Source organism: Ceratotherium simum, chromosome 36 (assembly GCF_057802395.1).
Source record: "Ceratotherium simum simum isolate JZ-2026a chromosome 36, ASM5780239v1, whole genome shotgun sequence".
NCBI classification, from domain to species: Eukaryota; Metazoa; Chordata; class Mammalia; order Perissodactyla; family Rhinocerotidae; genus Ceratotherium; species Ceratotherium simum.
In genome coordinates, this window is record NC_141935.1 from 18694858 (window position 1) to 18709686 (window position 14829).

Sequence of the window (14829 nt, forward strand, 5' to 3'; positions counted from 1 at the left end):
TAGATAATATGGAAATGAATGAACAAGTCAACTTGTTTTCAAATAATTCCAGTAAAAAGCTTCCCTTTTTCTTCCTTTCATAGTAATCTAACTCAACAAGGAGGAACTTCCTAAAACTTTATGAGCTAACACTAATTTCGTAAAGTGATGACTTTTAAAAACCGAAGATAGAAAGTGAGACATACATTGTTTTGGTAAAAAACTGACAACAGACTATTAACCCATTGGTATATTAAATAAAAACAGCTTTTAATCCCCTATACATTGTTCCTGTATCAACTAAAGATTCTTAAGATAGTTTAAAACACTTGAATGTCCTTGGGAAGTGATATTGTAATGTACAGTAACATTTCTATATTATATTTTCGATAGATATTCTTAAAAGGAATAGTAGGGCTGGCCCCGTGGGCTAGTGGTTAAGTTCGTGGTTCAGTTCTCGGGCGCAGACCTATACCACTCATTGGTGGCCATGCTGTGGCAGTGACCCGCATACAAAATAGAGGAAGATTGGCACAGATTAGCTCAGGGTGAATCTTCCTCAAGCAAAAAAAAAAGAGGAAGATTGGCAATAGATGTTAGCTCAGGATGAATCTTCCTCAGCTAAAAAAAAAAAGGAATAGTAAATCACATGTTCTTTCATTCAAAATATGGAAGACTGAAATGTTAAAACAAAATTGACAAAATTATAATTGGTTTATGCTGGATTTTACCTAATTTTAATACAAATAGCTATTTTATTACATATTACATACATTTGAGGGTATAAGAATATATTTTTCTTGATTGCACAAAATTCTTTATTGCAAAATACTTAAATACAGCTCTCTAAGAACATTTGCACAGTGACCATGAAGTGAATAGAGAGCATTTTTCATATTTTTGAGTGGAAGTGTAGGGGAAAGCAGGATAAAAGGTGACTGAGATCCAGAGTTTAGGTGACTTGGTAAGGTCATCCAATTAGCAGGTTGCCATTATGGATGGGACCCAGGATTTTCTTGTCTAAAAATGCTGCAGATCAGTGTATTCAAGACAGAGGGGAAGAAAATCTTAATTATAGTCTAGATCATTTTATACTAGAAAACAATTGTAGAAACTAACAATTTTTCAAAACTCAATTAGCTGTGAGTATGGTCTGTTGGTATCCAGCTTTAACACCTGCCTGTCCCTGTAAATGCCATGTTCCACCAAAACCCCAGCTTCAGCACACTTGCTGTTAGCAGCTAATTCTTTTCCACGTAGAGTCACAAATTGGGAATAAAGTTTTAACTCTCCTTGTTTTCCCGAGTTAGAGTGATACTGCATGTTTCTTCCTTTTACTCTCCCTGCAAGGGTGGCTTGTGGGGTGATAAGAATGTTACCAGGTAGATCCAATATAGAGATGTGCTTGCCATTTTCTGTCTTAGGTAATTTCCCATTTGACAGGGTATTAAACATTTTGACAAGAAGTTCATTATCAGCTCCCTTGAGAAAGCTCATGTAGATCACTAATCTTCTCTGAACCTCCACCCACTAGGCCATGGCGTCCCCCTCAGTGGGGCGTACTTGCAGCCAGGTGTACAGGCACTGCCACAGGAGCACTCAGGCCTGAGGTGTCAGGCCGCCCTCAGCCGTGGCTGGAGCCCGCGTGGCAATCTGACGGGTTCAGGCTGTGTGCCATGCAGGCTGTTCTCACCATAAGTTTCGGTATATTGTGTTTGTTTTTATTTCAAGATTTTTTTTTTGTGTGTGTGAAGAAGATCGGCCCTGAGCTAACATCTGCCAGTCCTCCTCTTTTTGCTGAGGAAGACTGGCCCTGGGCTAACATCCATGCCCATCTTCCTCTACTTTACATGGGACGCCGCCAAAGCATGGCTTGACAAGCAGTGCGTCGGTGCGCGCCCGGGATCCGAACCGGCGAACCCCCGGCCGCCGCAGCGGAGTGCGTGCACTTAACTGCCTGTGCCACCGGGCCGGCCCCTATTTCAAGATATTTTTTATTTCTTTCTTTATTTCTTCTTTGACTCGTTGGATTTTCAGAAATGTGTTGTTTGCCTTCCACATATTTGTGAATTTTCCAGCTTTCTCCCTGTTATTAATTTGTCGTTTCATGTTATTTTGGTCAGAAAAGATTCTTGGTATGGTTTCAGTCTTTCTACGTTTAAGACTTGTTTTGTGGCCTGACATATGATCTATCCTGGACAGTGTTTCACATGCACTTGAGAAGAATGTGTAATCTGCTGCTGTTGGATAGAATGTCCTGTATATGTCTGTTAGGTCCATTTGGTCTAAAGTATAGTTTAAGTCCAGTGTGTCCTTTTTGCTTTTCTGTCTGGACAATCTATCCATTATTGAAAATGGGGTATTGAAGTCCTCTGCTATTATTGTATCGTTATCTATTTCTCCAAATCTGTTAGTTGTTGCTTAATATATTTAGGTGCTCTGATGTCAAGCTTGTGTATATTTACAACTGATATAGTTTCTTGATGAAGTGACTCCTTTATCATTGTGATGACCTTCTTTGTCTCTTTTTTCAGTTTTTGACTTGAAGTCTGTTTTGTCTGATATAAGTATAGCTACCTCTGCTCTCTTTGGGTTTCCATTTGTGTGGAATATCTTTTGCCATCCTTTCACCTGATCCCAGTGTATGTCTTTAAAGCTGACATGATCTCTTGTAGACACCGTATAGTTAAGTCTTGTTTTTTTAATCCATTCAGCCACTCTATACCTTTTGATTGGAGAATGTAATCCCTTTACATTTAAAGTAATTATTGATCGGCAAGGACTTACTATTGCAATATATTAATTGTTTTCTGTTTGTCATGTAGTTCCTTTGTTCTTCTTTTTTTCTTTATGACTTGATGATTTTTTTCCTTAGTGGTATGCTTTGATTCCCTTCTCTTTATCTTTTGTGCATTGACTGTAGGTTTTTGCTTTATATTTACTACGAGGCTTACGTAAAACATCTTAGAGATATAACACTCTGTATAAGCTGATAACTTAAATTCAATTGCATACAAAAACTCTCCCCTTTTCTTCCCTCCTCATTTTATGTTTTTGATATCACACTTTACATCTTTTTATATCGTATATTTATTAACAAGTTATTGTAGCTATAGTTATATGTAATACTTCTGTCCTTTAACCTGTATGCTAGAGTTATGTGATTAACATACCACCATATTACAGTATAGGAATATTTTGAATTTGACTATCACTTACCTTTACCAGTATATTTTATAGTTTCATATGTTTTCATGGTACTAATTAGCATCCTTTCATTTCAGCTTGAAGAACTCCTTTCAGGATTTCTTGTATTGCAGGTCTAGTAGTGATGACCTCCCTCAGCTTTTGTTTGTCTGAGAAAGTAATTATCTTTCCTTCATTTCTGAAGGACAGCTTTGCCAGGTAAAGTGTTCCTGGTTTGCAGTTTTCTATTGCAGCACTTTGAATATATCATCCCACTCTTCTGGCTTGCAAGGTTTCTGCTGAGAAACCTACTGGTAGCCTGATGGAGGTTCCCTTGTCAGTGATAAACTTTTTTACTCTTGCTGCTTTCAAGATTCTCACTTTGTCTTTGATTTTTGACACTTTTATTATAATGTATTATAATACTATGTCTTTGAGAAGATCTCTTTGGACTGAATTTGTTTGGAGACGTATGAGCTTCATGAACTTAGATGTCCATCTCTCTCTCCATATTTGGGAAGTTCTCAGCCACTATTTCTTTAAGTATGCTTTCTGCTCCTTTCTCCCTCTCTGTTCCTTCTGGGACTCCCATAAAGCATAGATTGTTTGTTTTAGTGGCATCAAATAAGTTCTGTAGGCTTTCTTCGTTCTTTATCATTCTTTTTTCTTTTTGTACCTCTGATTGGGTAATTTCAAATGATCTATCTTTGATTTCACTGATTCTTTCTTCTGATTGGCCGTGTCTGCTGTTGAAGCTTCCTATTGAATTCTTCAGTGCAGTCGTATTTGTCAGCTCCAAAATTTCTTTTTGGTTGTTTTGTTTTCTATCTCTGTGTTGAACTTCTCATTTTGTTCTTGTATTATTTTTCTGATTTTGTTAAATTGTTTATCTTTAATTGTGTTAATTTGTTTATCTTGTACCTCTCAGAGCATCTTTAGAACAATTATTTTGAATTGTTTGTCAGGCGATTTGTGGATCTTCGTTTCTTTGGGTTTACTTATTCCTTTGGTGGTGTCATGTTTCCTTGATTCTTCATGGCCGCCGTGGCCTTGCGTAGATGACTGTGCGTTTGAAGAAGCACACACTTCTAGACTTTATGGCCTGACTTCAATAAGGAAAGACCTTCATATGTGAGTGGGGCACGTTGGAATGTGCTGTGACCCCAGGTCTAATAGTGCAGGGTGCCAAGTGTGTGTATGTGTGGTGCCTCCAGGTCAGCGATGAGGCTGGCATGGTGTCTTGTCTGCCCAGGCGGTTGGGGTCCGTGACGTCAACTCTGTGATCCTTGACAAGATCTACAGGTAGTCTGCCGTGGTTGCAGGAGCTGTTGGCATCTTCAGTGGTGCCTCCACGTCCAGAGACTAGGGACCAGGGCAAGCAGTGGTCATGATTGGAGCTGGTGGTGTGCACGTGCTTGGCTCCAGGGGCCAGCTACAGATGCCTTTGTGGTGGCAGGGGCCAGCTGCAGATACACACGCTGTGGTCAGGGTCAGAGCCAGCAGTAGTGTCCCAGGCCACTTGTGGGCACCTGATTAGCTGTGGGGGCCCTGGCTGGCAGCATGTACTCTTGTGACTGCAGTGGCTAGCTACAGGCATGTGCACACAGTGGATGTCAGTGATGGGAGTTGAGGCTGGCAGCATGCAGGTGAGGGATAGGAGTCAGGGCCAGATACAGGCCCATAAGCACCTGTGGGGGCCTTGGCTGTCAGCATGCACTTATATGGCTGCAGGGGCTTGCTGCAGGCCCTTGCAGCAGTGCCAGCCAGTGACAGGAGTCAGGGTCGAATCTGGTCCCAAAAGCAGCTCTGGGGCCCCCAGCTGTCAGCGTGTACTTGTGCAGCTGCAGAAGCTAGCTTTAGGCACATGCACGACAGTGGATGCTGATGGTGAGAATTGGAGGCCTGCAACATACAGGTGCACAGCTGCTGGGGCTAATCACAGGCACATGCAGTGGTGCAGGCCAACGAGATGCGTCAGGTCCAGATCTTTGTCCTCCAGCAGCTGTGGGACCTTAGTTGTCAGCGTGAACTTGTGCAGCTGCAGGGGCTAGCCATGGGTGTGTGCACAGCGGTGAGGGTCGGCCACAGGGACCTAGGCTGGCTGCTGGTGTGGATCCCGGGCTCTGGCAGCAGAGGGTGGGGAGCTAGCAGGGAGAGACTCAAGCAACTGATGTCTACAGGAGTGAAAAGCTGGAGTGAAAACCTCAGTGGCGAAATCTGCAGGTTGTACAGGCATCTGTGCTGGCTGTTGGTTTCCTCAGCAGTGAAAGCCACTGGGGTCCTCTGTGGAAAGTCTGTTGTCTGTGACGAGGTCCTCAATAACGAAAGCTGGGGGAGGCTGCAGCCTCTGCAAGCACTGTTGAGATTCTCATGGGTGTAGGCTGCTGGAGTCCTCTGTGGAGCAGGCCACTGGGAACCGTGATTGCTCATGCCTCCTGGCTGATACTGGTTGCCTCTACCCAGCTTCCTTGATCCTAGCTGTCTGTAGATGTTTCACCTTTGCCACTCTCAGGGTGGGATGAAACCGAAGCGGATTCTTCACACAGTGCCCCGGAAAGCTGGAGACGCTGATCATTCACGCTGCTCTCCTTTTCCTGGTGTGGAGCCTTCTTAGGGCAAGGGGTGCCCTTGGTGCTGAGAATTGGTGGCCTGAGTGATGGGATGATGCAGGCAAGAGGAAACTGTTCTTCCCCCCCTTTTTGTGTGGTTATTCTCAGGTTTTGTGTTCCACTGTGTTGCTGAGGCTTCTTAAATAGATTCCAGAGCTATTTTCATTTGTGGATAAGTATCTAATTGTTCTTTGTAGAGGGACAGATATGGGGCCTCCTACTCCACCGTCTATGTGACATCCCTCATTTAAATTTCTTTAATTACTGTTTCACTATATTTTTTGTTATTTTTTTCTGGCTGCTCTAGGGCTTGCATATACATCACAACTTGTCGGAATCAGCTTCAGATTTATACTGGCTTAATTTTAATGAGATACAGAAATATTACTACTATATAGTTCTGTTCCTTTCTCCCTCTTATGGTTTTATTGTTATGCAAATTGCGTCTATTAATGTTACAAACCCCAGAATACATTGTTATAATTATTATTTCACCATCTATAGTTATTTTCTTATCCCAGTACAGCCTTTCTCGTAGGTACTTCCTTTGTGCTGTTATTGGCAAATATATTACATTTCTGTGTGTTATACGCTGGACAACACATCACATACATATTATTTTATGCATTTGCCTTTTATGTCAGTTAGGAGAAGAAAGTAGAATAATAAGTATGCATTTATTACTATCATTTATAAATATTTCATTACCTTTACCAGTCCTCTTTGTTTTTTCCTGTGGATTTGAACTACCGTCTGTGGGTACTTGCTTTCAGCCTGAAGAACTTCCTTTTATATTCTTTCATGTAAGATGAGTCTGCTAGCAACAAATTCTCTCTCTCTTTTAATAAAGGAATTGCTTTATTTTACCTGCATTTTTGCAACATTGCTTCTTTGATGGATATAGGATACTTGGCTGACACGTTTCTTGAACACTTCAATATGTGATCCCACTGCTCTCTCCATTGTTTCTGCTGAGAAGTCAGCTATTAATCGTATTGGAGTTCTCTTGTAGGTGATGAGTTGTTTTTCTCTTGCTGCTTTCAAGATTTTCTCCTTGTGTCTTACTTCTAGCATTTTTACTATGATGTGTCTTGGTTTGGCTGTCTTTTTGTTTATTCTTCTTGGAGTTAAGTGAGCTTTCTGGATGAGTAGGTTAGTGTTGTTCAGTAAATCTGAAAAATTATCAACTGTTGTTTCTTTGTATGTTTTTTCAGCTTCTTTCTCTCCTTTCCTGTGAAACTCCCATTCTTCTCATTATGTTGGTATGCTGAATTATTCCTCCAGTTGGTATGCTGAATATGCATGTCCCACATTTCTGTGAGGCTCTGATCATTTTTCTCTCTGGTTCCTGTTTTGTGTAATCTCTGTTGATCTACATTCACACTAATTATTTCTTCTGCCAGTATATATATATATATATATATATATATATATATATATATACTGTTGAGCTCCTCAAATGAAATTGAAATTTTTCATTTCAGCTATTATACTTTTCTTTCTTTTTTACTAATTTCTCTCTCTTTGTTGACATTCTCTATTTGATGTGACATTGTTATCCTTTACCTTTTTAATCATAGTTTCCTTTAAGTTCTTTTTTTTTAAAGATTTTTATTTATTTAATTTTTTCCCCCCAAAGCCCCAGTAGATAGTTGTATGTCATAGCTGCACATCCTTCTAGTTGCTGTATGTGGGACTCGGCCTCAGGATGGACGGAGAAGTGGTGCCTCGATGCGCACCCGGGATCCGAACCCGGGCCACCAGCATTGCAGCGCGCGCACTTAACCACCAAGCCACAGGGCCGGCCCATCCTTTAAGTTCTTTACACACATTTATAATGGCTATTTTGAAATCTTTTTCTGTTAATCTGACATTTGGTTTCTGTCATAGATAGTTTTTGTTGCCTGCTTTTTTTTCCAGTGTATAGGCCATCCCTTTGTACTTCTTTATATGTCTTGTAATTTTTTTTGGTTGGAAATTGGGCATTTTAGTAATATATTGTAATTAATCTGTATACCGGTCTTTCCACCACCCTCACCCCACTCCCCCAGCTTTTCTTTGTAATTTGCTTGTTTATATGTATAGTGACTGGCTGGCTTAGGTTCATGAGGTCTGTTCCTGCCCCTCCCCATTTTTGCTGTGGTAAGCCTCTGATGTTGCTTCTCAGGGAGGAGCAGCTTTGCTTATGCTCACTCACTCTGAGATGACATTGGTTTTGGCAGAGCTGCATCCTCTCTTTCCCTGACAACACCCATCTATTTTGTTCTGGAAATTTCCAACTGTCTGCTCTACTGTTTTCAGCAATGCCCTGGGTCATAAACTGTTCTGTAGACAAGCCAATCAAATTTGGGCTCCTTTGAAGTATTACTTCCCTGAGGTCAGTGTTTGATTTTTGTTCTGGTCCTAGGAGGGCTCCTCCCAGCTGTCTCTTCTGTTTTTCTCCTGCAAACTAGCTGGCCTAGAGTTTAGCCTGTATCATCTTGAGTCTGTGAACTTCTCCCAGTTGCCTTTCCCCACAGCCTCCACTGTTTTGTGTTTTTGTGTGTGTGTGAGGAAGATCAGCCCTGAGCTAACATCCGTGCTAATCCTCCTCTTTTTGCTGAGGAAGACCGGCTCTGAGCTAACATCTATTGCCAATCCTCCTCCTTTTTTTTTCCCCCAAAGCTCCAGTAGATAGTTGTATGTCATAGTTGCACATCCTTCTAGTTGCTGTATGTGGGACGTGGCCTCAGCATGGCCGGAGAAGTGGTGTGTCGGTGCGTGCCTGGGATCCGAACCCAGGCCGCCAGTAGCGGAGCGCGCACTTAACCGCTAAGCCACGGGGCCGGCCCAACCTCCACTGTTTTTGAGAGCCCTTTTAGGCATGAATTTCTTGTTTGCTGGGAAGAGAGTAAGAGCTGTTTGTCTTACTGTCTGCTTCTCCTCCCCTCACGCAAAATCTCCCAGCCGGGGCTCTGGAGCTTGGAGTGGGATAACTGTACACCTCTGTGTGAGACACCCCTACTTTAGGAGCTGGACACTCAGGAGGGTCAGTAGCCTGAGGTATTTGAATCGCCTTTCCTAATGTGCAGCCATCATCTTATGACCCTGGACAGGGGTGGTTGGAGCCCCAGTATTCCCAGCAGACTCACATCCCAAGTAGAGTTTCTGTTCCATGAGTGGGGGCTGAGTGAGGGAGGGAGTCCCTAGCTCTTGACTGCACTTGCCCAGAACTTAGCCTCAGCAACAGGTGGGTGGGGCAGGATCGGAAATGCTGACACCTTGCCCTTCCTGCGGAAGATAGCCCTCCAGCCGGGAGCTGGAGGGAGAGGGAGCCCTGTGTTGTTGGCTGCACCTGTCTGGGAGGAGTCGGCCTCACTGAGCTGGCAGGCTGGAGGGAAGGAGTGGTCTTGGGTCTCATTTTTCTTACCAAATTTTTGTAGAAGTTTTCTTATGTAGATACTTTTTCATTTGCTGTATGCCTTTAGGACCATTTCTAGAGGCTCTAAATGATTGGGTTTTAAATTATTTTTACCAGTTTTGCTGAGAAGTGGATCCATGTAGTTTCTCAAACTGTCATGCCTAAAGTCGAACTCTGTTTCCTTGAGTTTTCTATTGTTTTTCTATTTTTAATTTCATGATTTCTGCCTTTTATTATTTCCTTACTTCTACTTGCTTTGAGTTCATTTGTTCTTCTTTTTCTAGTTTCTTGAGGTGAGACTTTACATTATTGATCAGACTTTTCCTCTTTTCTAACGTTTGCATTCTATTGTTGGAGGGAGAGGGAGCCGTGTGTTGTTGGCTGCGTTAGCACTATTGTAGCTAATGTTCCACACATTTTGACCTGTTGTATTTCCATTTTTATTCAATTCATTGTATTTTTTTATTTTCCTTAGGAATTCCTCTTTGATCCATGGATTATTTAGAAGTGTGTTGTCTTTTTATATCCTTATTCTTTAAAAGGTTCTGCTGCCCCCTAGTATCTAAAATGAAGCAATGTGTAAACAGTTTGGAACTATACCAAGTGAAGAGGTCTACTGTTTTAATGTGGGTTTTGGTAATGACAGAAAGAGTTAACCATGATATTCCATACTCTGAGTACATTATAAATTCTGCATTGATTCTATAATATTTCTTAGCTAAATGTACATAATATTAGATCATTCACATTAATCTTTTTTTTATTTGGTGAGGAAGATCAGCCCTGAGCTAACATCTGTTGCCAATCCTCCTCTTTTTTGCTGAGGAAGATTGGCCCTGGGCTAACATCCATGCCCATCTTCCTCTACTTTATATGTGGAACGCCTGCCACGGCATGGCTGGATAAGTGGTGCATGGGTCTGTGCCCAGGATCTGAACCTGTGAACCCTGGGCCGCTGAAGTGGAGCACGTGAACTTAACCACTACGCCACCAGGCTGGCCCCAATCATTTTTTTATAAGAGTAAAGCAAATTTGTAATTGGCTTATTTGTACGCTGATTTTTAGAAGGTTCAAATTATTTCTTAACAAATGTAGAATGGGCTGCTTATTGGGATACTCCAACTTTACAAACAAATTAGTTATTTTGGGCATAATGTTTTTCACTTTGAAATCTTCTGTGGGGCCGGCCCCGTGGCTTAGCGGTTAAGTGCGTGCGCTCCGCTGCTGGTGGCCCGGGTTCGGATCCCGGGTGCACACTGATGCACCGCTTCTCCAGCCATGCTGAGGCCGTGTCCCACATACAGCAACTAGAAGGTTGTGCAGTTATGACATACAGCTATCTACTGGGGCTTTGGGGGGGGAAGAAAAAAAGAAAAGAAATCTTCTTTGATTTCCTTCTGGGGGGGCGGTGTGTAATGGCATTTAAAAAATTAAATATCTGTTACTCCTGTGTTCGTGTAGAACTTGAGTTAGTAGATTTAATAGGTTATTTTATATAAATTCTTTTAAAATTGGGCTTTCTTAGTGTTTTAAAATGATATTAAGAAGAAATATAAATTGTAGGCCACATGCTTTATGTATGAATGATGATCATTCTGTCTTTGCAGATTTTGAAAGATATAGCCAATCGATACCATATGATGAGAGGTTCCAAAATACATTTTGTGCCAGGCTGGGATTGTCATGGGTTACCCATTGAAATAAAAGTATTATCAGAACTTGGTGCAAAAGCTCAGAATCTTTCAGCTGTGGAGATTAGAGAGAAAGGTAAATAAGCACTATTTCTGCTTTAAAATGGTATTTGTAAACACTGGTTCTTGGGAAAAGTCAGGGCTTTATGAAGGAGACCTTTTGTTTTTTTGTGTTTTGTTTTTGTTTTTTTGGTTGTAATGAGATTTGTTGGAAGCCACTTTGTGTCACAGGAAATTCAGATTTGGTTTAACTGACTTTTGTGAGAACTTATGTTCAGAGATTGAAGGAAAGATTTGCAAGCATTTCCAAGTACATTTTTCAGTTCTTTTGTCTTCATATTTTGTGAAATTATTATTTTGGTCAGTGTTTTTGTTTACTTTCCTGGCTAGGGCTTGGTGATTTATTTTAAGTGCTAAACCAAAAGTATATTCTAAAATATATATATATGTTTTATTAATGTATATATTAATCCCTTGTAATATATATTATATATACCCTTATATATCTGTTATGTATATATATATATACACACACCCATATATTATATATTTTTATGTATATATATATATTTTTTAAATTAGTCTCCTATTTGATCCTTTACTTCAGTAAATTGAGTCGGGGGGAATCTTCTAGTCCTATATGTTAAACTATTGTATACTTGGATATGATTGTGAAGATTTTTTTACTTCCTTATGAAACATATTATTATTGGCTTAGGATGTATGATTAATGTTTTGCATGTATAATGAAATGATAATTTTTCTCTGACCTTATCTTAAGAAATATGAAGAATAATTTTTCCGGTTTATTTTTTCAAAAGGCAAGTTCATTGTATAAAGTCTGGAAAATACAGAAGACAGTGACAAAGTTTTAACTTTTGAAATTTTAGTTAATTTTAGAATTTGTTGGAGGTATCTTCTGAATACCTTTAACTTTCTTTTTTTGTGTGTGAGGAAGATCAGCCCTGAGCTAACGTCCATGCCAATCCTCCTCTTTTTGCTGAGGAAGACTGGCCCTGTGCTAATATCCGTGCCCATCTTCCTCTACTTTATGTGGGACGCCACCACAGCATGGCCTGACAAGCGGTGTGTCAGTGCACGCCTGGGATCCGAACCCGGGCCACCAGCAGCGGAGCGTGTGCACTTAACCGCTACGCCATGGGGCCAGCTCTGAATACCTTTAACTTTCAAAACAGTTTTCCTATTAAATGAATTTGTAGTCTAAATTATATACAGTACCTGCATTTAGAGAAATATATGCTAAACCATGTTTAAGAATTTGAATTAATTGGTTTTCAAAAGCTTTCATTTCTTCCTCTTTTTTTTAGCTAGATCATTTGCTAAAGCAGCAATTGAGAAACAGAAATCAGCATTTATTCGTTGGGGAATAATGGCAGATTGGAATAATTGCTACTATACATTTGATGGAAGCTATGAGGCCAGACAGTTGAGAATTTTCTACCAAATGTATGATAAGGTAATAAAGTACTTTTTTCCTTTGAATATGTTAAATTATGTGTTAACAAAATTCCAGCTTTTATATGTCTTTGTCTCTTCTAGGGCTTGATTTATCGATCTTACAAACCTGTGTTTTGGTCTCCCTCATCAAGGTATTTGTGTGTTTTTGGTAGCTAAAGGGGAGAATTTTGTGAGGCTTCCAAATATTTATGTTTAATATTTTTAAACCTTAGGACTGCATTGGCTGAAGCAGAACTTGAGTATAATCCTGAGCATGTCAGTCGCTCAATATATGTAAAATTCCCTCTCTTGAAGCCTTCTCCTAAGTTGGCGTCGCTTATAGGTAAGATTTATTCATTGCTTTAGTTTATTAAAGTTATGGAATTGTAACATTTGCTAGCATATTTGAAATTTTGTTTTCACAGATGGTTCATCTCCTGTAAGTTTTTTAGTCTGGACCACTCAGCCTTGGACAATTCCAGCCAATAAGGCTGTTTGTTATATGCCAGAAGCAAAGTAGGTATATCATAGCATTTTTTTTTTTGTCCACAAACAGGATCAATTCCGCATTAGCATTATTTTGAATTTATTTCATCCTCATTATCCTCTTAAAATTTAGTGAATTATAACATAGTTATTGTGTTCATGTAGATTTTATTAATCTTTAGATGATTCCATTTACGACCTTATTTCCAGCCTTTTTGGAAAACAAAACAGAAATGTAAGGGATGAAGTCCTTTGCAAATAGTACTTTTTTTAATCTTGAGGTTAGTTTTTCTAAAATGATGTAAATCATTTAAAATGTTATCAGTGGCTTTTCTTTTTTAATTATCATTAATTTTCTCCTAAAATTTTGTTTTAGATACGCTATTGTGAAATGTTCCAAATCTGGAGACCTCTACATACTGGCTGCAGATAAAGTAACATCTGTTGCTCCTGTTTTGGAAACAACATTTGAGGTTATTTCGACATTTTCAGGTGAAGATTTATAGGTATTCTGACTATCACAGTCATCAAAATATTGAGTTGATTTGAGTTCAGTGCCTTGCTGAACATTGCTCATTGTGAGTCAAGATGGATATGGCCTCTACCTTTCTAGAATCTATTTTACATTGATTAAACTGAAGGAGAATATACATTAAACATGATAAGAGTACAGAAAAATATGAACACTGACAAAGGCACAACTGATAAAAATATTTCTGGCAAATATCCAACATAAAATTGGACAAATGTCCTTTGCACAATGTAGAATGTACAAATATCTGTTTAAAATTTTATTCAAAACTGAATCATTAAAAATTATTTTATCTGATTTAATCAAAGGAGCAAGGAAGGAAGGAAATATATATATTTTTTGCATATAATTTTAATAAGTAAATTGAATAAATACTGAAAATTATTCCAAAGACAGTGCTTTTATCAAAAGAATCCTTTAGTAAGCTGTAATTTGGGACTTCTAAAGTAGTGACTGATTTTGAAATATTACTGTGGAAATCTAGGGAGGTTTAAAATTATCTTTGATCCTTAGGGAAGATATATCTTTGAGTTTCTTACTAAAGAAAAAAAATCACAAGAATAAAGATATTCAAAAATAGAAAAATTTCCTAACTAAATAAGGAAGGCCTCTAAATGCATCAATTCAGATACAAGGCAATTAGAGGTTTAAATAATCTTAGCAAAAGTAAAAAGGTTTTTATGTCAAAGACAGAAAAGGAGCTACAGAATGTTTAATATTTAACATCGTTTGGTCCTTGTTGGTGCAGAAGATAAGTTAGGGGATCCAGTATATGCTTTACTCCATACCCCCCACCTTTTTAAAAAAAATTTTTTTAAATTGGTATGTAATTGAAATATAACATTATATTAGTTTTAGGTGTACAACATAAAGATTCGAGATTTGAATATATTGCGAAATGATCACCACAATAAGTCTAGTTAACATCCATCACAACACAGTTACAAATTTTTTTTCCTTGTGATTGAAGATCTGCTCTCTTAGCAACTTACAAGTATACAATATAGTATTGTTAATTATAGCCCACCTCTTTTTTAAGTGCAGAAGGTATTATAGACTTGATTGACATGTTAGATTTTATTACAGAAGCTAAATGGCATTCTCACACAGTTTTTGAAAGTATTAAAGTTGAATTTAAAGACCGTTTTTCTAGATTGCATAATTTTTTCTAATTATTACTGTGCAGAGCATTGGTTGGTTGCCATTTTGAGCCACCATTTTGAGCCACCATGTTGCAGAGGAGTATATATACTTCTCATTCCTGGCAAAATAAGCTGGTGACAGCTAGCTTACTACTTGTTAAAGTAGTCGGAATGTTGAACAGCTAAAATGGAATAGTTTGTATGGGGTAGATTTTCTTTCCAGAAAAATGTAAGTTGTTTCTTATTAATCATTTGGAGATCTTAGTTGGGAGATGTGGGAGAGTAGTAAGTGGTATATACATTAAGTATGGGGATAAAGGAAAGTAGGTGAAATTTACTTTGACTG

General features: G+C 39.1%; 1 protein-coding gene and 1 pseudogene across 1 annotated transcript in view; one reads left to right on the top strand and one right to left on the bottom strand.

Annotated features, from left to right (window-relative positions):
- IARS2 (isoleucyl-tRNA synthetase 2, mitochondrial) overlaps positions 1-14829 on the top strand; it is a 59147-nt gene that overhangs the window by 8467 nt on the left and 35851 nt on the right. The window contains exons 3-8 of the mRNA XM_004439667.3: positions 10782-10941; positions 12194-12342; positions 12426-12475; positions 12557-12666; positions 12749-12839; positions 13186-13301. Coding sequence (XP_004439724.1) covers positions 10782-10941; positions 12194-12342; positions 12426-12475; positions 12557-12666; positions 12749-12839; positions 13186-13301 — 676 coding nt within the window. The remainder of the gene's footprint in view (positions 1-10781; positions 10942-12193; positions 12343-12425; positions 12476-12556; positions 12667-12748; positions 12840-13185; positions 13302-14829) is intronic.
- On the bottom strand, positions 1105-6848 carry LOC106803411 (D-aminoacyl-tRNA deacylase 2 pseudogene; annotated as a pseudogene).